The sequence below is a fragment of the Brassica oleracea genome, chromosome C9 (assembly GCF_000695525.1).
Source record: "Brassica oleracea var. oleracea cultivar TO1000 chromosome C9, BOL, whole genome shotgun sequence".
In the NCBI taxonomy this organism is placed as follows: domain Eukaryota; kingdom Viridiplantae; phylum Streptophyta; class Magnoliopsida; order Brassicales; family Brassicaceae; genus Brassica; species Brassica oleracea.
In genome coordinates, this window is record NC_027756.1 from 18524244 (window position 1) to 18549421 (window position 25178).

The 25178-nt window shown below is 38.2% G+C and overlaps 3 protein-coding genes across 3 annotated transcripts; 1 reads left to right on the forward strand and 2 right to left on the reverse strand.

Moving 5' to 3' along the window:
- Positions 1-2349: 2349 nt before the first annotated feature.
- Positions 2350-3609, forward strand: LOC106316023. The gene is made up of 4 exons (XM_013753884.1): positions 2350-2654; positions 2798-2872; positions 2997-3200; positions 3298-3609. The coding sequence occupies exons 1-3, from the start codon at positions 2388-2390 to the stop codon at positions 3114-3116; spliced, it is 462 nt and encodes a 153-aa protein (XP_013609338.1). The 5' UTR covers positions 2350-2387; the 3' UTR covers positions 3117-3200; positions 3298-3609.
- Positions 3610-14250: 10641 nt separating this feature from the next.
- On the reverse strand, positions 14251-14808 carry LOC106314485 (uncharacterized mitochondrial protein AtMg00810-like). The gene has a single exon (XM_013752353.1). The coding sequence runs from the start codon at positions 14806-14808 to the stop codon at positions 14251-14253; it is 558 nt and encodes a 185-aa protein (XP_013607807.1).
- Positions 14809-22657: 7849 nt separating this feature from the next.
- LOC106319075 (abscisic acid 8'-hydroxylase 3) lies at positions 22658-25151 on the reverse strand. Its single transcript, XM_013757297.1, has 6 exons — positions 24736-25151; positions 24321-24639; positions 23794-24180; positions 23544-23706; positions 23226-23451; positions 22658-23118 (listed from the first exon to the last, which is right to left on the reverse strand). The coding sequence occupies exons 1-6, from the start codon at positions 24933-24935 to the stop codon at positions 23013-23015; spliced, it is 1401 nt and encodes a 466-aa protein (XP_013612751.1). The 5' UTR covers positions 24936-25151; the 3' UTR covers positions 22658-23012.
- Positions 25152-25178: the final 27 nt, after the last annotated feature.

Below are 25178 nucleotides of genomic sequence, written 5' to 3' on the forward strand. Positions count from 1 at the left end.
GATTGGCCACATCTCCTATGGATACCTAGCGTGGACTACTACCCCACATACTTTCCTTAGACTCTCTATATGATCCCTTATTCGTACTTATTCTTACATCTTTCATTTATCATTCACAACACGTCTCAACACCTTATCATCATATTCTTGACCACCCTAACATGCCTACGTTCTTATCACTTCAACACGTACTATCGTCTGACAAGATCAATCACATATCACATCACACATACACACAATATCTAGAACTGATTAACAAAGGACTAAGTCCCATTGGTTACTCAACATGAGGCAAGTTCACAGCCAAGTCCTCACCTTAGCTTTTTGCAGAAGTAGATCTGGATCTAGGTTTGGGGAACAGTCACTTCTCGAGATCTGATTTGAGAATCGGATTCACACAAGAGAGAGATGGGTTTAGAATCTGTCATTTTCCAATGACTTAGAGCTAGAGATCTTAGTTTTACCTTTAGGGTTCAGATCTCAGCTGCTTGCACGAAACTGAATCAAGGAGGCGGCGGCTAGGAGCTCGGTTGCGGCGGCTAGGGCTTCGCGGGCGGCTGGCGGCTGGCTTCGCCGGAGATGGAGCGGCGGCGGCTTGAGGCGGAGGCGGCGGCGGGGTTCTGCTCAGGCAGGGCTTCGCTTGCTGTCTCTCTTGTGGCTGAACCCTAGGGAAACTTCTCCTTTTATAAGCAATGGGAGGGGTTATGTCTAGGGTTTCTTCTCCTTGAGCCTCCTGCACTTGAGTTTCCTTTTGGGCCGGGCCCGGGATGTTACAGGTTTTCTTTGTTTAGGTTGTTGATGTTTTCATCACACTCTGAGTGGAAAGTTATGTACTTCACTCAAGAGTTAAGACTAGTCCTGTTTTTGGTTCTCAAAGATGAGCATGAGAAGAACTATCTACTACACTAACATCGACAATAAGGTGATTCTCTAAGATTTTGTTTCCTTCAAATACACCTGTTTGTTCCTGTGCTATATCTGCTCTCACAGACATGTAAAGATGTTTGTCTTAAACTCAAGTCTTTTGTTTTCTCATGTGTAATGCTTGGAAGCTTGATGATGCTTCTGTTGTCTTTTTCTTTGAGATGAACAAAAGAATATGCTTTTAAAATTTAATGTATATTCTGAGAGGTCAACCAGATGCAGGGTTTTTCCTTTTCCACAATCAGAAAATATGAATCTTGACGACAAAGGAGGCAAGGCGTGGTCGTGCGGTGGAGATGCGACATCGTGGTGCGGAGGTTTTCATGGGTGAGCCGGTATTGTTTCCTGTATTGTGAATATCCAACAGGTGTTGCCAGTACGAATATCATTCTCCATGATGATGAGTTCCTGAAGTACTTAAAAGACCATCAAGAGAACTTTAGGTTCGAGAGAATGTAGCTTATATATACGTATGTGAGAGCTGAGACTTGAAGCATTCTTAGCTTATTTGCTTTTTCCACTTTTAATGTTTGATTTGATGATTGAATCGATGTGGTTTGAGTTTTCAAATATGTTTATGGTAAGTGTTTTTCTTGAAAAAAAATCTTGAAAAATTCTTAGACAAAAAATTATTGATCAATCAAATATGTAATGACACGATATATCAAGAAAACTACATGAGCTTCCATTCGATGACGTAAACCCTGCAAAAGACTATTTCAAACCCTAAATCTTAATTCCAAACCTTATATCATACTTCGAACCCTAAACTTTGAATACAAAATTTAAATTTCAAACTTAATTCTTAATCAAAACTCAAAATTTAATCATTTTAAAAATCTAATTTTAAATTTAAATTCTAAAACTCAAACATTAAATCTTAAATCTACACTCTATATCTGATACCCTATACCCCAAACTTAAATTCCACATAAAAAATCATAATTTATAATCTTTACAAACTTATAATAGAAACTTTAATTTAAACTACGAGTATATTCTAAAACTCAAATCATATACTTAATCTTAAATATTAACCCTAATCCCCTAAACCACATATCTCATTTTAGCATATATCATTAAAACATTAAATTTTAACTTTTAAATAAATTATAATTCCGTAAAAAAATTTATATTTCAAATACAAAATTTATATTTCAAATTTTAAATTATGATATCAAAGTATTTAAAGCTAAGATAATTTTTATAATAGTTCAAGATAAATAAAAAGACAATATGTATTGTTTTGTTTTGAACCATTGATTGATTTTGATCAAAGGCACAAAATCACTCTTGTGTTTATCCTCACCCTTTCTTGCTATTGGTTTACTTGTTTTCATGACAAGTATCACCATCTGCACCATTAGATGATATTGAATCTAACGCTTGAGATTAACTGTATTTTTTCTGTTTTAATTATTGCTTCTGAGATCTACGATTTAGATAAGCAAGAGAGAGAAGAGATGGAGTTCGTAGATGGTAGAGAAACGAGAAGACGCGACAAAGGAGAAGACGCGATGTCAACACCACCACCACTGCCATCGTTCGTTACTATCACCACCATCGCCATCTCTCCCATCCCCAATCGCTCGTCACCACCACCATGGCTTCTAAGATCCGTCTTCACCGGAGTCGCCACCACCTCCGTCACGCTCGTCACTTCTTTCTTTCTCTCGGAGAGAGTAAACCTGCTGAGTTTCTCGCCGACGTCTTGGTGGTCACAGAGAGAGGTAGGGTTCTGCAGTTGTATTGTACTATGTATTGCTTGAGTTCTTGATTTGAGGGATTATAAGACATAGCTACTTGTGAGAACGTTGATGGCTCTATATTTTTGAATGGTGTTGTTGATTTCAATACAAATTTTTTTTTCCAGATTGTGGAGAAGATGATTGAAATGATCGACTCTGGTTTTGATTGTGGGAATGTGATATGTGCCAGATATGACAAGGTGAACTCTCCTTCTTCATTCTAAAATTCAGTGTAGGATGCATCATACTTATCTAAGCTATGAACTCTTTTGACCTTTGGGTGTTTCTTTATCTAAGCTAATTTACTTTGAACACCTTCTTCAGACCTTGTTTCTAGGAAAGCAACGCCAGCAAGTGTGGACCTCCTCTATGACATCTCAGATGATGTATGAGAACAGAGGCTTAAGTCGGAGATGGCAGAGAAATCTAGCGGTGGTGGTGTAGGCCTAATGGAAGAAAGTATGCTGCTCTCGCTTTGGGTACTTTACCTTGGAAGCCTCAATCTTCTGAATTTGAGCAATTGGCTAGGTACATGGTTTACTTTCTCCTTGTTTGCTATTGAATTTTCAGAGTATTGACTCATGAATGTTGGTGTGTTGGGTTTAAATTAATCTTACATGGAAAGTGAATACGCGGCATGGACACTTGCCAATGGCTATGCACTTAATCCCGTCACTATCTCTGTCCATCGGCTTAAATCTCATCCAAACAAGAAGAAGAAGAAGAGAAGAAAGATACAAGAAGAAGGAGATGACGGAACTGCGATGGGAAGGAGACTGCAGCTTAGAGCTTTAAGTTTTGGTTTATTAGGCTTGGTTCAATTTTTTTTTGGTTAATTTAGGTTTGGTTAATTAGGTTTTGGTTTAATTTTTTGGTTAATGTATAAACTGATTTTATTTGTAAACAAAATTTAATTAATAAATAAAATTTAATTTTTAATTATTGTTTTTAATCATTTAAATATTTTTTAGTTTTTATAATATGATTAATTGTTTTTATTACAAAAATTCGAAATAAATATTACATTTTTTTTTTACAACAAAAGGCGAAAAGCACTAAGTAGATTCCTGATCCAAGAGCCACTTCGGGGGAATCGAGTCAACATAAACCATAGCAGAAGGCTGATTTCTAGCACCTCGTGATACCTTGTCCGCCATTGTGTTTTGTGCCCTCGGAATATGCTGAATATTAAAGGGATGAAAAATTCCTTACATCGCAGAAACTCTTCCATATGTGTAGTGAACACCGGCCATTCTGTTGGTGTAGACACCATCTTCACCTGTTGAGAGCAGTCAGTTGCAAACACCACCTATGCGATTTGTAGGGTCTTCATGCACTCCATCGCCCATATCAAAGCTTCACATTCAGCATGTAAAGGTGATAGCCTTTTGCGAATAGACATGGCCCCCATCATAGTATCAGTTGATCCACCTTTTTTATAAACCCATCCTTGCCCTGTGCAAGAGTCTTGTTCCCTCCATGCTCCATCTATATAACATCTGTTTGTATCATATGCAATATGGTTTTCCACAAGACACTTTCTATTTCCGCAGTCTGGAGGAGATCTAGAGGATCCCTTATCTGATTTTTATAAATTTTTGCATTCCGATTTTTCCAAACATACCAGAGAATCCATGGAAAATAACTCAAATCTGGTTCTTTTGGTATCCGCCAAAAAAGATAGTCCATGTTTGTAAAAAGAGATGAGGTCGGAAAAATCCCTGGACATGACGGGACATTAAATAGCACCCAAATTTGAAGTGCTAATGGACATTCAAAAAACACATGATTAATAGATTTTTACTCAGCCCCACACAATTGACATTGCTTATCACATTTAATTCTTCGTGAGTGAAGATTCCTATACACTGGTAAGCAACCGGAAATTATTTGCCAAACAAAAAATGTTTCAATTTTGGTGAACACTGCAGCTTCCAAGATTGCGCCAATAATGGTTTAGTGTCCGGTCCCATATCAATATGCTGACCACCCATATCAGGACATAATTTCGCAGTCCGATAGCCTGATTTAACCGTATATCTACCATGATCCGTAAAGTGCCAGCCATATGAATCTGGCTTAGGGTTACGACTAATGTCTAAACTCAGTATAGTACTCACATCGTCCTGATGAACATATGCATTGAGTAAATCCAGGTTCCAAGAAAGATCAACTGGATTGATGAAATCCTCCACCTTAAGTAATGGATTCAAGAATTGATTAGAAAATTTTGGGGTTGCTGACCTCGGGCGAGGAGCGGGGATCCAAGGATCATTCCAGACTGAAATGCTTGAACATGTTCCCACTCTTTTGATTAGCCCTTTATTAACCAGAGATCTAGCGGATGTAATACTCCTCCATCCATATGAGGGAGAATATGATCTGATAGGATCCAAAGGATCTGAATTTCGATAATATCTTCCTTTGAAAATTCTTGCAAAAAGCGAATTAGGTTTATCAATTAATCTCCATAGCTGCTTCGCTGATAAGGCCATATTAAAATTCTGAATATCTCGAAAACCGATGCCCCCTTCAGTTTTATCCTTACACATCTTGTTCCACGAAAACCAATGCATACTTTTTGTGTTACCGCTGCTACCCCACCAAAAATGAGCAACTGTACTCGTAAGTTTCTTAGTCACCGTTTTTGGTAAACGAAAACAAGACATTACATGAGTTGGCATGGGAGATGCTACTGATTTAATTAATACTTCCTTACCACCCCCACCCCCCTTTGTAATATATCGGAGAGTCCAATTATTAACCTTATTATTAACCCTTTCATTAAGAAAACCAAAAATCTGTGTTTTAGAACCACCAAGTATGTTCTCATGCCACCTAGTGTAGTAATGCCTAAAACCTGTTGTACCTCTAAACGCGCTGACTCTGGAACCTCGTGTCCAAACTGTATGGACGATTTCAAAAAATTAATCTGCTGCCCCGATGCACGTTCATAATCTTTCAAAATTTGTAGAATGACCTCACATTCTTGCCTATTGGCTTTGCAGAAAAAAGACTATCCTCAGCAAATAATAAATGTGAAATTGACGGACTTCCGCGCGCAATTTTAAGACCCGTTAGTAGCTTTTCCTCTTCTTTCTTCCTAATATTTGCTATTAATGCTTCAGTGCACAAGATAAATAAATAAGGCGACAAAGGATCACCCTGTCGCAAACCTCTATTTGGTATAATATGTCCTTTAGGTTGACCATTAATTAAGACTTTGTATTGTACCGGAGAAATGCAAGACATTATCCGAGAGACCCATCGTTGTGCAAAACCCAACTTTACTAAAATAGCCTCAATAAAGGGTCATTCAACTCTGTCATACGCCTTACTCATATCCGTCTTTATAGCCAAAAATTTCTCTTTACATGAGTTATTCGTCCGTAATCCATGAAACATCTCTTGTGAAATTAAAATGTTATCTGAAATCAACCTCCCAGAAACAAAAGCGGATTGTGTTTCTGAGATCAGGTGTGGTAATAACCTTTTCAGCCGTTGACACAGCACCTTTGAAATAATTTTATATCCTACATTACATAAACTGATGGGTCGCAGTTCCGTCATTCTACTTGGCCTCACTGTCTTTGGGATAAGGCAAATATTAGTCATATTTATTCTTTCATCCAAAGATCATGTCCTGAAAAACTCACTAACCATATCGATAATATCTTTTTTAATAATCGACCATAATTGTTGGAAGAACAGAGCCATCATTCCATCTGGTCGCGGAGCCTTCTCCGGGTGCATCATAAATAAAGCTGATCTCACTTCCTCTTCTGATGCCCAAGAAGTTAGACTTCTATTTTGATCATCTGTGATCAATGTTGGTACCTCATTTAAAAATTCTTCATAGCCTGCTGGTGATGTTGTTGAAAACAAATCGTTAAAATAGTCAACCGCAACCCATTCTATCTCTTCTTCCGATGTAACCCAGTCACCACCACTATTATGTAACCCCACAATTTTATTCTGTATTCGTCTCTGTTTAGTGAGCGCATGGTAAAATTTAGTATTACGATCCCCTTTGGCATGCCAAGTCGTTCTACTCTTCTGTTCCCAAAAAAGTTCTTCATCCCTATAAGCCTCTTTTAATTTCGTGGATACCTCTAGCACCTCTTCATACGTTTTAGTATTATCACCCTGAATTTCTTCCAAAGCCTTATGAATTGAATTTATCTTTTCCTTACCATATGGAGGGTTATTTTTTCTCCAAACCGATCGTGTCTACAATTAACAATCTTATCTACAACACCTGAATTATCCCGTGGATTTTCCGTAGACCAACCTTGTGAAATGGAGTCCATAAGCCCTTCCATACCGATCCATCGCTTATCAAAACGGAATTGTTTCCGAGTCATGATTAATTTCTCATCTAAACTTGTAACAATGGGCCTATGATCCGAGCCTATCATTCCTAAATATTCCACAAAAGAGGACGAGAATAGATTATGCCATTCTACATTCCCTAAAGCCTGATCTAACCTACAGCGAACTGTTTGTCGTTGTCTCTTCCCACTCCATGACATAGTATTTCCCAAAGACGGAAATTCTAATAGACCACAATTTTCAATCATATTATTAAACTGAACAAAGGTGGACGCATGGCGAAGCGCTCCCCCTTCCTTCTCATGGTTACCAGTTATTTCATTGAGATCCCCAATAATAAACCATGGTTCCACTCTACTTATACCGGTTCGTGTAAGGCGTTCCCAAACATAATCACGAAGACCTTGGACCGGATCCCCATATACAAAAGAAAAAAAAAATCTTTTATAGCTTGTTTCAATATCTATAATTCGATTGCTCGAATAGAGTATTGAAACCGGTGACTCATGGCTATAGTAAAGGGCCAGTCCTCCGCTTCTCCCAATAGGATCCACTGTATGGAGATATTTATACCCAAAATGAAATTGAAAATTCTGAACAAAATTAAAACATTGTTTTGTTTCCGATAAAAAAAGAAACGCCGGTCTATGTTTGTGCCATATTTCTCTCAAGTAACTAATCGTATACTTGCTTCCCATTCCTCGACAATTCCAACTTAAAATTTTCATATCAATTACTTATTATTTTTTTTTTAGAGCTTTCTCTACGACCTCAGTACGATAATTGAAACTCATACAAAGTATCGCTGTAAATCCAATCTGGAAAATGTAATCCTTGTGAACCCTCCCCCTCCATAATATCAGACCGCCTTTTATAACAAAGTCCCACATATATACCCCTTCTCGCTTTTGGTTAAACATTGAATTGCCATTATACTGGGGACTACAAGAAAATACAACAACAATTGTGTTATAACAATCACCTCTTCCGAACCTACGTAACAAAGAAAAGGCTGTGCAACCGATTACATCAACAGTCTGCATTGTCCATTCATGAGTCCCACAACATAATACAGACCGATTGCCAACTCCACCGGTTCCCCATACCATGAGAATAGTGAAGCTAATGGCCTCACCTAAGCAATAGCAAGAAATTATCTTATGTTCATAACTGGTGAACACTCCCCACAAGATCAATACGGTTTCACCAATATCTGGAACATATTTTACCTCATTCTGAGCTACTATACACAACCTGGAAAATAAACTGACCGCAAAAATAAAGATCTTTACCATGTTCATACGATGTACAATTTTTAGAGTAACCAAAACACAGCCAGCACCAGTCCCAGCCACAAAATTCCAAAAGATCGAGAAAACCTCTCCTCCCATATATTTCCTTACGCCACTTTGCATATAAAATAAATGTCTCTGAACACATGTTTCCACTACTAGAATCCATCAAAACACACACATCAACATGATCAAAAATGCAAAACCGATCCAAAATACAGGTTATGTTCCTAATCAGATCCAAAATACAAGTTCTATTCCTCCAAAAAAGATGCTTGTCACAGCAATAAACTTTCCAATCCTTTATCCATTCCTCAATCCATTTCCACAAAGTATAAAGATATCTACTAGGAGGAAGAGAAACTAAAATCAAAGTATTCTGATATCCTAGTGACCTCATTACCAAACCAATAACATACTCTTCCATATAAACCTTCATCATCCAAACAGGACCAATATAAGATAAACTAGAACCAACTCTTTTATTCCAACTCTCTGACATCATCAGAGACAACTTAAACAGAGGAAACAAAATAGGAAAAAACAGAGACTTTATGTCCAAAGCCCTACACTTATTCAAGGTTGACACATGATCAGTCCAAGTGCCCCACAACAAAGGGCGCGATGGAGGAAGATGATGTTGGTCCTTCTGATAAGCCGGATAAAGGAGGGAAAGCTTTAAGCTATAAGGGGGCAGTGGAGTCCCAAAATTTGGAGACTAACTCTGGTGGGGATATTAGGAGACATAACCAACAGTTGTCTGGAAAGCAGGATGTCAAAGGAAAAGGCATTGCGTATGAGGGAGGAAGACAAGCTGGTGGTGCTAAATTGGGTCCAGGGAGAAGACATAGGGATCAAGGGAGATTGATGACAAGGTGTGTCAGACAGGCTGGATATCTTCCACCTCAAGAGCTAAGGGATAGCTACGTTAGGGCCACGGGTGGTATCAATGGCTTGCGAAATCAAGAGTTGGAGGTCATCTGGATCCCCAACAGAAACTGATGCTAGAGGCTTTCAAGAGCGGTGAAAGTGGGGAGACGTCAGAGTCAAAGGCTCGCAAGGCTTTATTGTTTGAGAATGAGATTGTTGAGGAGAGCCTTCGGGTTATGTCAGGGGAGGATCATGTAGCAATAATCCATCTACAGGGAGATATTCAGGAGATACCGGCATTAACTAAGGTGGTTTCTATTGAAGGGTCAAAAGAAATGGAGGAAGAGATCGCAAGGAAGCGTTCAAGTGTGGAGAATGATGGGAAACAGACTTTGGATATAGGAATCAAGGAAGATGAGGTGATCGGGGAGATGGTAGCAGGCTTGGATGGGGAAGATGGAAACTTGGAGTATGAAATGATGGAGGATGGTGAGGAGGAGGCAGGGTTAGATCAAAAAGTCTCTGCTGAAACAAACTCCATGGAGATTGAGGAGGCTTTCCCGATTGATGAAAGTGTGGACTTAGCTGAAGAGAAGGAGCATCAGATCCCAAAGAAGAAAAGGAGCATCAGATCCCAAAGAAGAAAAATGGTAAGATCACTGCTGCTGCGATGGGAGGGAACACAAAGAAGAGACTGGTCCAGATCTTTGTCTCTCCGAGGAAGAAGGCAATGGCAAAGCAAGTCAGTAAGGCGGGGGACAAGGGTCCAGGTCCAACAAAGAAGGCTTTGGTCAAGCCGAAACCAGACCATGATTAATTACCTGGCTCATGTCTTATTTCCCTTAAATATTACATTTTATAAAATAAAATCAATTCATTATTATAAATATTAACAATTGCATAGAAATTAATGCTATTGTTGTTTATTTAACTATATCATACGACAGATCCGCTATCAAAAGTGTCGGACCTATTATAACGGGCGCTGTCAGAGCGTTTTAGGGAGCGCTATTATATCGAATTCATAGCGTTTTTCGTCCGCTATTACTACCCATATTTCCTGTAGTGAAAGAAGACTTGTGCTTGCACTCGACGACGATAGGAGATTCAATTATATGGCATGCAAGACTGGGACACGTAAACTTTGAAACAATAAAAGCTATGATCTCACGCGAGCTTGTTGTGGGAATTCCACAGATTACAATTGAAAAGAGGTATGTGGTTCATGTTTGCTTGGGAAGCAAGCAAGGCAAGCTTTTCCCAAAGAAACATCATACCGCACAAGTAAGATATTGGAGCTCGTACATGGCGACCTATGTGGGCCAATAATGCCTAGTACTGCTGGAGGAAACAGATATATCTTCGTCCTCATAGACGATCACTCCAGGTACATGTGGTCCGTGCTTCTCAAGAAGAAGAGCGAGGCGTTCACTAAGTTCAAGAGATTCAAGGAGATGGTGGAGCGAGATTCAAACGAACGGATACAAACTCTTAGAACCGACAGAGGAGGAGAACTCGTCTCACACGAGTTCAACAGATACTACAAAGAATCAGGAATCAAAAGACTACTATCAGCCCCGTATACTCCGCAGCAAAACGGAGTTGTCGAGAGACGCAACCGAACGTTGATGGAGATGACGCGAAGCATGTTGAAAGACAAGAGGATTCCAAATTTCTTGTGGGGAGAGGCAACAATACATGCTACGTATCTCTTGAATCGAATAGCTACGAGATCACTCAAGGATGTAACTCCGTACGACGCTTTTCGAGGCAAGAAACCTAACATAGGTCATCTTTGTATATTCGGCTGCATTGGCTATGCAAAGGTAGTATCCCCACACTTGAAGAAACTTGATGACAGGTCACGCATACTAGTGCATCTAGGTACGGAGCCTGGGTCAAAAGCGTACCGTATGCTTGATCTGGAGACTCGCAAAGTTGTAGTGAGTCGAGACGTGGTCTTCGATGAATCTAAAGGCTAGAACTGGAATCAAAAGCTCGATGAATCGTGTAAGGAAGGAGACTTCACGATCACACTTGGAGAGTTTGGAAATCATGGCATACAAGTTGATGAAGTTCACGAGCACAAGGTAGAAGATGATGAAAGAAAAGATACAACTAAAGAGATTATTGAAGTAGAAAGAGAAGAAGAGCTAGAAGAAGAGCTAGAAGAAGAAGAAGAAGTAGAAACAGAAGAAGAGACTGCTCCGGCCTTGAGAAGATCGCAACGAGAGGTAACAAAACCGAAGTACCTTGACGATTACATATTACTTATCGAAGAAGAAGAAGAAGGAGAGCGGCTGCTTACGTTGATAAACTGCGAGCCTCAGACTTATGAAGAAGCACAAGAGTTAAAGGAGTGGATTGTGGCTTGTGAAGAAGAGATTGCGTCCATATATTGTAAAGAATGGAACGTGGGAACTTGTTGATCTACCACACGGCGTCAAACCCATAGGTTTGAAATGGGTATTCAAGCTGAAAAGAAACTTGGATGGTAGCATAAATAAGTACAAGGCTCGTCTTGTGGCAAAAGGGTTATGTGCAACAATACAGCATAGATTTCGATGAGGTCTTTGCACCAGTGGCCAGGATTGAAACAATCCGACTTCTCGTTAGTTTGGCAGCTTCGAGGGATTGGGAAATTCATTATCTTGACGTTAAGACGGCGTTTCTTCACGGAGTGTTAAAAGAGCATGTTTATGTTACACAACCTGAAGGTTTTATTGTCAAGGGATCCGAGAGGAAGGTTTATAAGCTGAACAAAGCTTTATATGGGCTTAGACAGGCACCAAGAGCATGGAACAACAAGTTAAACCAGATATTGGAGGAGCTACAGTTCAGAAAGTGTCCAAAGGAGCCGTCAGCCTATAGAAAGATGGTAAACGGAGAGTTACTTGTTCTCGCAGTTTATGTAGACGACCTATTTGTGACTGGCACAAGCGTGAGTGTCATTGAAGAGTTCAAGAATGAGATGTCTTCTAAGTTTGAGATGAGTGACCTTGGAAAGCTATCTTACTATCTCGGAACTGAAGTTCAGCAACATAAGGGAGGAATAAACTTGAACTAGAGACGTTATGCCCTAAAGATCTTGGAGGAGGCTGGCATGAAGAACTGCAACTCGTGTCACATACCAATGGATGCGGGACTCAAGTTGTCGAGAGCCATTCATGAGAAAGAGATTGATGCAACGAGCTATAGAAGAAACGTTGGGTGTTTGTGGTACTTTCTCCATACGCAGCCGGATTTAGCATACAGCCTAGGTGTCTTGAGTAGGCATATGCAGACACCAAGAGAGTCGCATGGAGCAGCTATGAAGCAGTGCTTACGGTATCTACAAGGTACAACTTCTTATGGCATTACGTTTCATCGCAGCAACTCAGCACCAATGAAGACAATAGGATACAGCGACAGTTCCCATAACATTGATCCTAATGATGGAAGAAGCACCACCGGGCACATATTCTACATTGGTGACAGTCCTATCACCTGGTGGTCACAAAAACAGGAGACAGTGGTGCTATCCTCATGCAAAGCTGAATTCATGGACGGGACAGAAGCAGCTAGGCAGGCCATATGGTTACAAGATTTTCTCGTCAAAGTCATGGGTGATACGAGTGAGAAAGTGGTATCAGGATTGATAACAAATCGGCAATTGCTTTGACTAGAAACCCCGTGTTTCATGGCAGAAGTAAACATATTCACACTCGATGTCATTTCATAAGGGAATGCGTAGAGAAAGGGCTAATAGAAGTAGAACATGTTCCTGGACAAGAACATAAGGCGGATATCTTGACAAAGGCACTTGGAAGAATCAAGTTCAAAGAGATGAGAGATCTCATTGGAGTAGAAGATGTGTTGATAGGAGACTTCAAGTTTAAGGGGGAGAATGTTGGATTAAGCTTGAATATTACTTGAGTTAGAAGTTTATCCTAATCCTACCGAGTTATGGAATTAGGAATATATTTAGTAGTTATGTAATATATGTTACCTATTAGGATTAGAGAAATAAATCTCTATATAAGTAGATGCAAACATGTTGCATAACTTGTGAGTTCGAGAGATTCTTTTGAGTGCTTAAGGTTTTGAGTTATTTTCCTTAAGAGATTTTAATAAAGAGAGTTATTCTTTATTGTGATTCATATTCAATCTTCAGAATTCTATATACATGTATATTTCATGTTAAGGGTAAAGAATTAATCTATTTTCAGACAAAAGATATTTTATTTTAAAATAGTATGAAAGAGATATACAAAAATATTTTTCTCTTTTACATGAAACATATTTTATTTTATTTTACTTTGCTGAAATATAAATATCATATTAATAATGATTTGAAGATTTTACATGGTGCAAGAATTAAGTCTCAGCCACTCTAGCAAAAAAAAAAACTAAATGGATCAATTACAAAAAAAAAAAACAAAGGGGACCAAATATCTTGTTAACAGAACAACAACAAAAACAAACTTATATTTTAAAATATAAAGCACTTTTTAAATGAAATGGTCTCAAATAGCACTAAAACAAATTTATATTTCAAAATAGTTTACAATGAGATTTTCACATGGAGATCAGATCAAGTTTGAGTACACTTTTTGAGTTTTTTAGCCCCTTTCTTCAGTTGATCGCACTCAAAAGTCCAATCGACTTTCGCGAGTTAAAACTATGTAATCTTATGGAATTGCTTGGTTATTATTGATTGACATATGACAATATATATACAGATTTGGTGTTTCCTAATACAGAGTCGATATTATTTACATATATCTTCTACGCTAATACCCTCCCTCAAGTTGGTAGTACGAAATTTTGTACACCTAACTTGGACAAAAGTCTTTCAAATGCTGGTCTTGGGAGAGCTTTAGTAAATAAGTCAGCAAGTTGTTCCTTCGTCGAGATGTGATCGGTAACAATGGTTCCATCTTGTACAGCATCTCTAAATTGATGAAAATCTGCTTCAATATGTTTCGTTCGCTCGTGGAAGACAGGATTCACAGCAATATGAATGGCGGCTTTACTGTCACAGTGTAAAGGTATTGGTCGAGAGTTATGAAAGCCAAAGGTCTTCAAGAGTGCTCGTAACCATTTTATTTCACGCAAGGTACTGCTTCAGCAGAAGAACAAGAAACTGTCTTTTGCTTCTTAGTCTTCCAGGAGATCGGAGAGTGACCTAAGTAGATGATATAGGCTGAGAGAGATCGTCGTGTAAGCGGACAGGAAGCCCAGTCTGAGTCGCAATAGGCTGTTATCGTTAAGTCACTATCTGAACGAAGAAAAATTCCTTGGGATGATGACCCCTTTAGATATCTGACCAAACGCAAAGCAGCTTCCCAATGCGCAAGTAAAGGAGTTTTCATAAACTGTGAAAGAATGTGAACTAAATAGCTCAGATCAGGTCGCGTGCTTGTTAAGTAGATGAAGCGACCAACAAGATGATGATATTGTTCTGGGTTTTCGAACACATGACATGTTACCGAAGCAAGCTTGTGTTTAAGCTCGATAGGAACTGACGATGGTGTTGCTCCCAGCATCCCTGCTTCAGTGATGATATCAAGGGTGTACTTACGGTGCGAGAGACAAAACCCATCTGGACCCCGAGAAACTTCAATACCCAAGAGATACTTTAACTTGCCAAGGTCCTTCATATGAACCGATCAATAGTGTGCAGATCATTCCCGGAAATGATGAAATCATCAACATATACGAGGATGTGAAGAATCGTTTGTCCCTTCTTATATGAAAACAATGAATAGTCCTCCTTGCTCTGCGTGAAGCCAAATTGACGAAGAGCCGTGTGAGCTTGGAGCAGCGAGGAGCTTGTTTGAGTCCATATAATGATTTCCTGAGACGACAGACTTTAGTGGGATCCGTCGTTTTGAAACCCGGTGGAAGTTTCATATACACTTCCTCTTCCAAATCACCATGTAGAAAAGCATTATGGACGTCCATTTGATGAACCTCCCAATCTTTTGCTGCAGCCACACTAAGAAGATATCGAACTGTGGTGATCTTAGCAACGGGAGAGAATGTTTCAGTATAATCAGTTCCCTCTTTTTGTCTATTTCCACATATCACCAAGCGAGCTTTATAACGTTCCAGAGTCCCGTCAGCGTTGAACTTTAATTTATATACCCATTTGCTATTAATAGCCTTCTTGCCATGAGGTAAATCACAGATATCCCATGTATTATTAGCCTTTCACGCTTCAATCTCTTTCTGCATCGCCACGCACCACTCTGTTATACGAGCCGCATCTCTGGAATATTTTGGTTCTGTACTATCGAGAATCGCAGCCATGAATGCAATATGATTTGATGAAAAAGCAGAGTCAGATAAGCATTGTTTTATAGGGTCGAGAATTTTACCAGAGGCCGTAGGCGAGGAGATTGAATCAGAGAGACCAGATGAGAAAGCGTGAGTGAGAGGTGAGTGTACATGATGAGTGACAAAGTCTTTCAAAAGAACCGACGGTTTCTTGGAACGATGACCCCGACCCAACACTTCCGGTGGAGGTGATACAGCAGCAGGAGTAGGAGACTCGGTAGTTTCAGAAACAATTGGTGAGATAGGAGTTGCATCGTTCGAGATAGATGGTTCCATCGGCAAAGTATCAGTGGGATGTGTATCAGGAGAAGCTTCGACTAGTGAGATGGGTGTAGTTACTGGTAGAATCCAGTCTGTGTCTATGTCCTCAACTCTTTGTGATGGAGATGTCGAGACATTCTCAGTGAAGTTCATGAATGGGAACACATCCTCTTGGAACTGCACATCTCTGCTAGTGAAAAATTTCTCGGTTTCGATATCATATAGTCGCCACCCCTTTTTACCATATGGATAGCCCACAAGCACACATTTTCTGCTGCGAGTGCCAAACTTATCTTTATCACGCGAGCGAAGATGAGCATAACACAGACAGCCGAAAGTGCGAATCATATCATATGATGGCCGAGTGTCAAACAACAGTTCATAAGGAGTCTTGCCTTTCAGGATTGATGAAGGCGTTCAGTTTATCAAATGTGTGGCAGCCAGAATACTTTCTCCCCAGAATCGAACAGGGAGATGACTTTGAAATAGACAAGCTCGGGCAACGTTTAGAATATGTCGATGTTTCCTCTCCACGCGACCATTATGCTGAGGAGTGTCAACGCACGAAGTCTGATGTAGGATGCCGTGTTCTTGAAAGAATGACGTGAGGCACATAAACTCAGTACCATTGTCACTTCTAAATGCCTTGACTGGTTTGCCAAATTGTCTTTCAGACATGGCACAGAAATTGCGTATCAAATTTGCAACTTCGGTTTAGTAGTCATAAGATGAGTCCAAACAGTTCTCGAGTAATCATCGACAAGAGTAAGAAAATACACTGCTCCACATGTAGAAGGAGTGCGATAAGGACCCCAAACATCAGCATGAACGAGTGAAAAACAATCTGAAGCTTTATTAATGCTATCATTAAATGTTTCTCTTGTTTGTTTAGCACGGAAACAAATATCACAACTCTTAATCTCCTCGAAAGAACTAGATGTTCGATCACATTCAGGTAAATAAAGTAAAACACTATCAGAGGGATGTCCTAATCTACGATGCCACAAAACTTCAGAAGACCCAACATCCTTAGAAGCTTTGTGTACACGAGCAGCCGAGACTCCAGTAAAGTAGTACACTCCCTCACGCTCCTCACCCGCTCCAATCAAAGTCCTCATAAAACGGTCATGCAATAGACACAAAGAATCTGTAAATATCGCAATGCAGCCTGTTTGTTTCAACAACTTTGCCACAGAAATCAAAGTGCAGTTGAAATCCGGGACAAACAACACATCATCAAGTGTATAATCGAGACTTTAGGACAAGACACCCAGTTTTGTGGCTCGTGATGCATTCCCATTAGGGAATTTCACAGGTGAAGCCACGATGTCTACAACATCCATCAGCAAGGAGAGATCTCCCGTCATGTGATGAGAGGCACCTGTGTCAATAATCACATCATGAGCTTAGTTTTACCCGATAACTTTTCAGACGAGGTGCTTGGACGTTGAGCTTGGAGAAGACTGATCAGCTGTGCGATCTGGTCACTTCCATTGTCAGCAGAAGATCCTGCATGAGCATTATTAGCTAATCCGCATCCACGCCCTGTCCCACGTGCTGGATGACCACCGCGTTGGACTGGTTTGACATCGGAGGTTGTAGGGCGAGTTACACGATTTTGTTTGTAAAACCATTCAGGATACCCATGAACCTGGAAACATTCAGTCACCTTGTGACCCTGACGATGGCAGTGTGTACAGGAGAGAGTGGATCGATCCCGAAATCGTTGGGTCGAAGCTGCAACAACCTGCAACAGCACGTCAGTTTTAACGGAGAAGCCGATCCCTTCTGTTTTCACAGTGTCTCTACTTTGGGCGATGTTCTAGTTTTGTTCCTCTCTGATCACCGAGAGTACACTTGGTTGAGTGGAGGAAGGGGATCTTCACCAGTGATAGTGGAGCGGATATTACTGAAGCGAGGAAGGTCAAGTCCAAACAGAAACGTGTGCACTCGATCGTCCTCATGTACCTTCATGATGTCTGCTTCAGCTTTGCAAGTACACACCTTACTTGTATTGTAATTTTGCAGTTCTTCCCACTATTTTGTCAGCCTTCCATAGTACTCAAGCACTGGACGGTCATCTTGTTTGCAGAAAATGATCTCATCCTTCAAGACTTGCTTGCAAACTCCATTCCCAACTGAGAAACGGACGCGGAGATTTTCCCAAAGTTTTGAGGCTTCAGATTCATATGAAACTGTGGAACGTATCTTTGGATCAATGGAGGTGCAAATCCAACCAATGATCATAGAGTTAGCAGCAAGCCACATACTGAGATCAGGTTCAGCAGCGGGTTTAGTGAGAGTGCCATTAATGAAGCTGAGCTTCCACTTTGCCTGCAGAGAGTTCCTTAGTTCAGTGGCCGATTCCGGGTAGTTGTCTTCCTTCAATACGACAGAGGAGATCAAAGCTCCGGGATTGTCGGAAGGGTGAAGTTGATACAGAGGATTTGGTGCAGCTACTGTAACTGCTCCAACTGGTCCTGACATCGTGAAGCTTTCGGTAGAAGTAAAGATAAAAACGATGCGGCGGTGGCTCTTACAAAAGCGACGACGGCGTAATACAAAGATTTAGGTCAAAGGATTTTGTGATGCTCTGATACCATGTAATCTTATGGAATTGCTTGGTTATTATTGATTGACATACAACAATATATATACAGAGTTAGTGTTTCCTAATATAGAGTCGACATTATTTACATATATCTTCTACGCTAATAAACTACAGAAGAACTTACAGAGTTACAGTGTCCAGTGTTCAGTATGATTTTTTGTATTTTTTTTTTAACTGAAAAGGGTTAAACCCGGATCTATTAAAGACACAGACCTAACCTCGGGTGGGAGGTGTAACTCACGGATGGATTCTCTCTCGGGTATTCAAATGGGCCGTAAGCATGGACCTATATCCACGTGGCCACATGTAGAGCTAATAATTTCGCACTAGAGGGGTGTCGATCCCTGACCTGGACCAACAGGGCAACTCATCCGGTGGAAACCACTATTTCTTGCATATTTTGCGTCCAGTGTTCTCCATCTCATGTATCAACACTTGGCGGACATGAGGCTTTTTTCTTTTCATAATATTAATTGAATATGGGTTAAGTTGATCCTAAATTCGATTAAAAAACATGTCTCAAGAAGACGTGTCCGTTATCTATAAGACTTGTTGGGTTGTGCTTTTCGTTTTCTAACTAAATGTTCTATTAAGCTTCTTTTAAATTGCAACTATTGTAATCTTTTATGGATTTCCACTAAGTTAATTTTGTATTAACTCTATGATCTTAAAATAATATTGGTTACAATTATTTTAATGTATAAAAATGGTTCAAAAACGTTCTAAGTTCAGAACTGTATCCACATTGTTTACAAATTCTAGTTTGGTCGTTATTACATTGTTATCGTGCGGAGAAAAAAAAAATATTAGTATACAATTGTATGAATTTCATGAAGCTTTTTATCCAGATGAATATAATATAATTCTAATTATTGAATCTTGATTAGATATTTTTGGCGGGTAATGTTATGTTTTCATTTGTCCTTGGTTAATCAATTTACTTATTAAATTAATAATTAAAATCGTGGGTTACAGCCTACTAATCAACCAATATATATAGTTATGTACAGTCATTTCTGCACTTAGACAGACTGTTTATTCTTCACAATCAGTTAAATAGAAAAAAATGTTTAATACTTCAGAATGCTATTATCTTTCTAGTACAGTAATGCTGACATGCTGCAACAAAGATATTAAGTAAAGATACTCTTAGGTTCTGATTGGTAAAATGTTAATGTAGGTAGAATAATATGGAGTGATTGAGGGGATGGTAAAACATAAAGTTAAGAAAAGAAAAAATAGTTATGTGTTACGCTAGATTTCTTTTTAATAACGAAGTAGAAAAATAATGTCATTGACCACAAAAAGACAAGACACTCAGCGAGAATGCGAGTAAAAGTTTTCTTCTACTTTTTCTACTTGATTGGTAAAGTTTAAAAATAATTAGAGGAACAAAAAAAATACTCTATATTTTTACTCTAAAATGACTATCCAATCACTCTTAGTCTTACCTTATAAAGAATATATTGAATAAAGATACTTTAACAAGATGCAAATATAAAATAAACAACTTATTTATAAATTCAAATACGATAATTTATCACAAGAGAAACACAGTATTTATTTAGCATAGCTTTGCATCCTAGTAATCAATTTGTATTAACATTGTGGCCATAGTATTATCCAGATTCAAATTCGATTATGTGTATATAACTTATGTATGTGTGTTATATACAACCAACAACAACAACAAAAGATTGCGGTTGGTTTGGCGTCCAAATAACCAACACGTTTTGCAAAAGAGTGTATTCAGTCTACAATTTGGAATGATTTGATATTTAATAAATTTATAGATGGTTTTAGGTGAATTTAGAATTTAATATAATTTTGTATAAACTATGAGATTTGAATTTTTTTTATTTTTGTAACCAAAAATAGTTTCACCAAAACACTCTAAATGACTAGAAAAATCTTAAAATCCACAACTTAACACACACCCTAATTTTATTGCTTACTATTTTACATTTCAGTAAACCCAATTTTATATAATTGTATTCGTCGATCATCTATAGTCTATTGTTTGCATAATTGTGGTTAATTATCCTTTGCGAAATTTGGAGCCATTAAGATATTTTGGTCGTGATCCAAACCATATATAATACACTTCTAAACTCTCGAACTAAAATTTTACATATTGTAAGCTCGGAAACAACAACATCCAAAGTGAGATACCAAGGTGGTCCAGTGGTTCTTTGAAATTCTCACAACGACCGTCAGAAATCGTAGATTCGATACTCCGTCAGCACGGTGGTACTATACCTCTCCAAATAAATTTTTCGGGATTTTCTGGATATAGAAACTTTTGGAATGGAGTTAGTCACTATAAAAAATTTTACCCAGAATAGTTTTCTTAATATTTTTACCAACATAAAAAACAAAAGCCAGAGTAATGCACAGAGCAGAAAGGAATTATACCCACAAGAGAGTATTAAGGGCCTCGCTGGTTTTCCCGCTACGACCCGCAAACGCAGTTTTTGCGGTTGGTAGCGGTTGACAGCGTTTCGAAACAATCATACAAACCGCTACAAATCGCTTCAAACCGCTCCGAACCTCTTAAAATCAAAAGCTGGTTCCAGCTAGCGTTTGCGGTTGCGGGTGTAAAAATAAATATAAATTTATTTTCAAAAATATTTTAAAGTTTTAAAATTAAAATTTCAAAATGGAAATATTATAAATAAAAATATATACAGATTTTATATATAAATTAAAATTCACAAACAATATCATAATCTATTTTATAAAAACTTTAAACTAACTATTTATTAGAATTTTTAAACATTAATATACACACATATATAAAGATATACACATATATAAAACGAAATAAAATATTTTGGAAAAGTTTTAATATAACAAATTTTATTAAAATTATGACTTTCAACTAATTTAAAATTTTTATAAATAAACATAATATTTTTATTAATCATATTATATTGATATTTATTATATTTTATTACAATAGTATGTTTTTTATATTTTTATAATGTTATAATATGTTAATATGGATAATTTATTATTAAACCGCTGCAATATCTTATAATCATCCAGTCACAAATATCCTGCAAACGCAACAATTTTGAAATGTTGTGTCAGTCATGCGAAACGCGCAATGACGCTTGGAACTGCAATCATCCGCATCCGTAAACTCCCGCACCCGCAACCGCAACCGCAACCGATGCGTTTGAATCAGTCTGGTCCTAAGTATCCTACGGCTCAGCGTCTATGGTTTACCTAACGAATCAACTATAGTCTATAGCTCAGGCTCAGCGTCTATGGTTTACCTAACGAATCAACTATAGTCTATAGCTCATGTCATCACCACTAGCTTCAGGAGAGGAGTGTTTAAAAGGAATTTTTTTTTTTTTGGAGTTGTGATTAGATGATGCAACAAATGTGTTTGAATCCAAGTAGTAGTAGAATGTGTTTTTGGCAAAATAATTATACGAGTAGTAGTACTGTGTGCTTGAATCCGCTAGTTGAATGACGTGCTCAACATTGAAATATATTTAATTAAATACGAGAATTCGATTTTACCAAAGGAAATACAAGTTGAAAATCAGAATATACAGCTGCATATTTTCAAGAATTATTGTTATAGTCATCAAATTATCATAAATGCAGCAGTTAAATAATCACATTGACCGAATTAGCTCATAATTCACGACTTATGCTCAAAGTCTTCCGTGGAAAAAAATCACAATGGAATCGGTTAGTCGTCCGTGAAAAAGATAAAAAAATCGGCTATTTAATAAAATAATTTTAAAATTGGTTACTCCAAGTCTCCAACTGTCGTCGATTTGGCATCTACTTTTCACAAAAATGCATTGAATTCTTTTGACCAGCTATTTTACTAGCATTATCTAATACTAATTAAAGTGTTTACACAAGTAACAAATTGAATGGTATAACCATAAAAAAATGTAAACGAGTGAATGGTAAACTATTGGCTGTGATTCTATTATTAGTCGACTCATATATCAATATATTCTTACATGATCTCTTTCTTTTGTACTGCAAATGTCAAAACTAAAAAGGTGATTACATAATACATACTTCATTTTGTGTCATTTAACATCAAGTTATCTGAAATTCCCAAAAAATTGTTGTTAGTGCAGTGAAATTTTTTGTTATTCATACTTGATAAAGTGGTTACTTACATCAGTCCTGCAATTTAGTTAATAATTTTAGTGTAGGCTAAGTGTGATCAAAGCGGTTAATAAAATTAGTAGTTAAATTATTATTTACTGACAAAAATAAAAGAAATATCTACTGACTAATGCAAATTTTTTTGGAAATTTGCTTTAAGCATTCCATAATTTTATTCATTACATTGATATAACAAAATAATTTACAATTTGAGAGAAATAACAAAAAAGGGAAAGTCTCAATAACGGACTAGCCAGCCATCTTACAATAACCTATTTTCCTATTACTCCAAAATTTTAATTCTCTACATTTCATAAACCTAAACTAAAAATATATTTAAAATAACTGAAAACTATTTACATTTAGGGTCCCATTAGGGATTTTTTTTTCCTATTCCCTTTTCATGTCTAATAATTTTATTTCTTAGCCAGTGAAATAATTTGCCACTAAAATGAAAAAGAATTTTCCACCTAATTTTAGAAGCTAAGGAGGTGCTCTTGTAATTTTCTAAACGTCCACCTCTGGTTTTCGTTCTAAGGCAATAGGCAATCCATTCTGAGGAAGGGCAAACGGTCCATACTGAATTCCATCGCTAGGTCCCACGATTGACCACCTGAAATTACCAAAATACAAATCATAAGCAAAAACTTTTCAAAAAGATGATCCGACGCCGTTTCAAGTCAACTTTAAAAGAACTAATGTGATTTTATTAGTACCAACCTGTATTTAGTGGTGAGATGATGGATTAGAATAGAGATTTCAAGTTTAGCTAACTCATTGCCTGGACAAGAATGGATCCCATTCCCAAATGGCATGAATGTATTCGGTTTCGGTGCAACTTCAAATCTTGATGGATCAAACTTGCCCGGATCCGAAAAGAAATCAGCATTGTGATGAATGTTTCTGAATAGTGGCAATACTTTCCATCCCTTTGGTATCAAATATCCTGTAGAAAAAGTTGAAAATCCAAACTTTAGCATATTTGATATGCAGCATGTTGATATAAATACTATATAATATTCATCTATTAGTACATACCTTCGTATTCAACATCTTCAACAGCTTCTCTGAATGTGAAAGATAAGATTGTAGCAACTCTCATTGTCTCCTGGACAACTCTAGAAGTTAGTGTCATCTTCTTTGTATCTTCCCAAGTTAGACTCTCTCCTTGTTTCGCTTTCTTTATAGCCATTTGTTCTTCCTGTTTTACCCAACAAAACCACATTAATTTACGAAACTGCCACTCCTTTATGAGATCTTAAGTGTCCTTTTAGAAAAATATGCTTACAGTGACAGCTTCTAGGACAGTTGGATTATCTGCTAAGTACTTGAGGATCCACGTCAGCACACTCGCTGTTGTGTCTCTTGCCGCGAAGATAACTCCGATTATGTTGTCAGCGATTTGCTCGTCGCTTAACCCTTCTTTGTCTTCCATGAATGATCCAAGAAGATCTTTGTGCGTTGATGGGGTTTCTCTTCTCTTCGATAAGATGTTTGCGAGGATTTGAGCAAGCTCCTTGCGAGCTTTCATGGCTTTGTGGAATAGTGTTCCCGGGAGATTAATCGGCATCGAGTTGTAACCTTTCTCAAGAATGTAGTAGCATCGTTTTAGATCCTCTCTGTAAAAGACTGCGTCTTCTCCGAGTATTGAGATTAACGCCACATTGAAAGTGTACTGTTGATACAAAAAAACAGGGGATACTCTGTTTTTAGACTTGAGAAAAGCAAAAACAGGGGATACTCTGTTTTTAGACTGAGAAAAGTAAAAACAGAGGATACTCTGTTTTTAAAGATAGAGAAAGGTGTGGGGCTTACTGTTTTCATTTCTTGGTAAGTGTTGAGCTGAGTTCCATCCCAAGAACTGAGTGATTCCTGAGCGATTGATTCGATGTGTGGGACCATGTTTCTGACTGAATCAGGCATGAAAGCTCTTAAGACGAGCTTCCTGAGTTTAGCGTGATAATCTCCTTGGTGGAAGAAGATGGCTTGCTTTCCGAGCATCCTCTCTTTGCTCGCCGGAAAAGTTGGTTTGAACAAATGAGATTTCGTAACCAAGACGAACTTGGCAGCTTCAGGGCTCGAGATCATCACACATGGGCATCCCAGTACATGAGTCTTGAACACCGATCCGTATCTGTTTTACCAAAAAGATCAATAAAAATTCAAACTTTTTTCTGTTTTAGAGAGCAAAATTTAGATTTTTTTTGTTGGTTTGGTGTGCAAACAAGACCTTCTCTGTTTTGATGCGAAGAACACATTTGGGTCTTGTGAGTAAAGCTGGAACGTTTCGCCTACGTAAGGATAACCCATTGTTCCCGGAGGAAGAGGGAGTTTCGAGGAGGAGTTTCGACGGAATCCGGCTATGAACCGGAGTAAACATAGAAACAGAGCCGCCGCAGAGAAAATGAGAAACATGCCGGAGAAATCCATTATATTTAATTTTTGGACAAAACCCAATTCGTGTGGGAATTTGAAGAATGTGTTTGTAAATTGTCTCTAATGGAAGTTTGTTTGAGATGGAAAATCAAGTGGGAGAGATGAATTGGTTTTATAGGCAATGGGGAGGAGAGGGAGTTTCCTAAAAGGAACCTTTTGTGGAGCCAGCTCATATCAGAGAAGAGTGACGAGAGCACGTGTCTTCGATGAGCATGCCAAAAAAAAAAAAAAAAAAAA

Coding starts and splice junctions, on each gene's coding strand:
- LOC106316023 (XM_013753884.1), top strand. CDS start 2,388: ATGGAGTTCGTAGATGGTAGAGAAACGAGAAGACGCGACAAAGGAGAA. Junction 2,655..2,797: donor CTTGGTGGTCACAGAGAGAG/GTAGGGTTCTGC, acceptor TTTTTTTTCCAG/ATTGTGGAGAAGATGATTGA. Junction 2,873..2,996: donor TATGTGCCAGATATGACAAG/GTGAACTCTCCT, acceptor CACCTTCTTCAG/ACCTTGTTTCTAGGAAAGCA.
- LOC106314485 (XM_013752353.1), bottom strand. CDS start 14,808: ATGAAGGACCTTGGCAAGTTAAAGTATCTCTTGGGTATTGAAGTTTCT.
- LOC106319075 (XM_013757297.1), bottom strand. CDS start 24,935: ATGGATTTCTCCGGCATGTTTCTCATTTTCTCTGCGGCGGCTCTGTTT. Junction 24,640..24,735: donor TTCGCATCAAAACAGAGAAG/GTCTTGTTTGCA, acceptor TTGGTAAAACAG/ATACGGATCGGTGTTCAAGA. Junction 23,707..23,793: donor CTGTCCTAGAAGCTGTCACT/GTAAGCATATTT, acceptor TGGGTAAAACAG/GAAGAACAAATGGCTATAAA.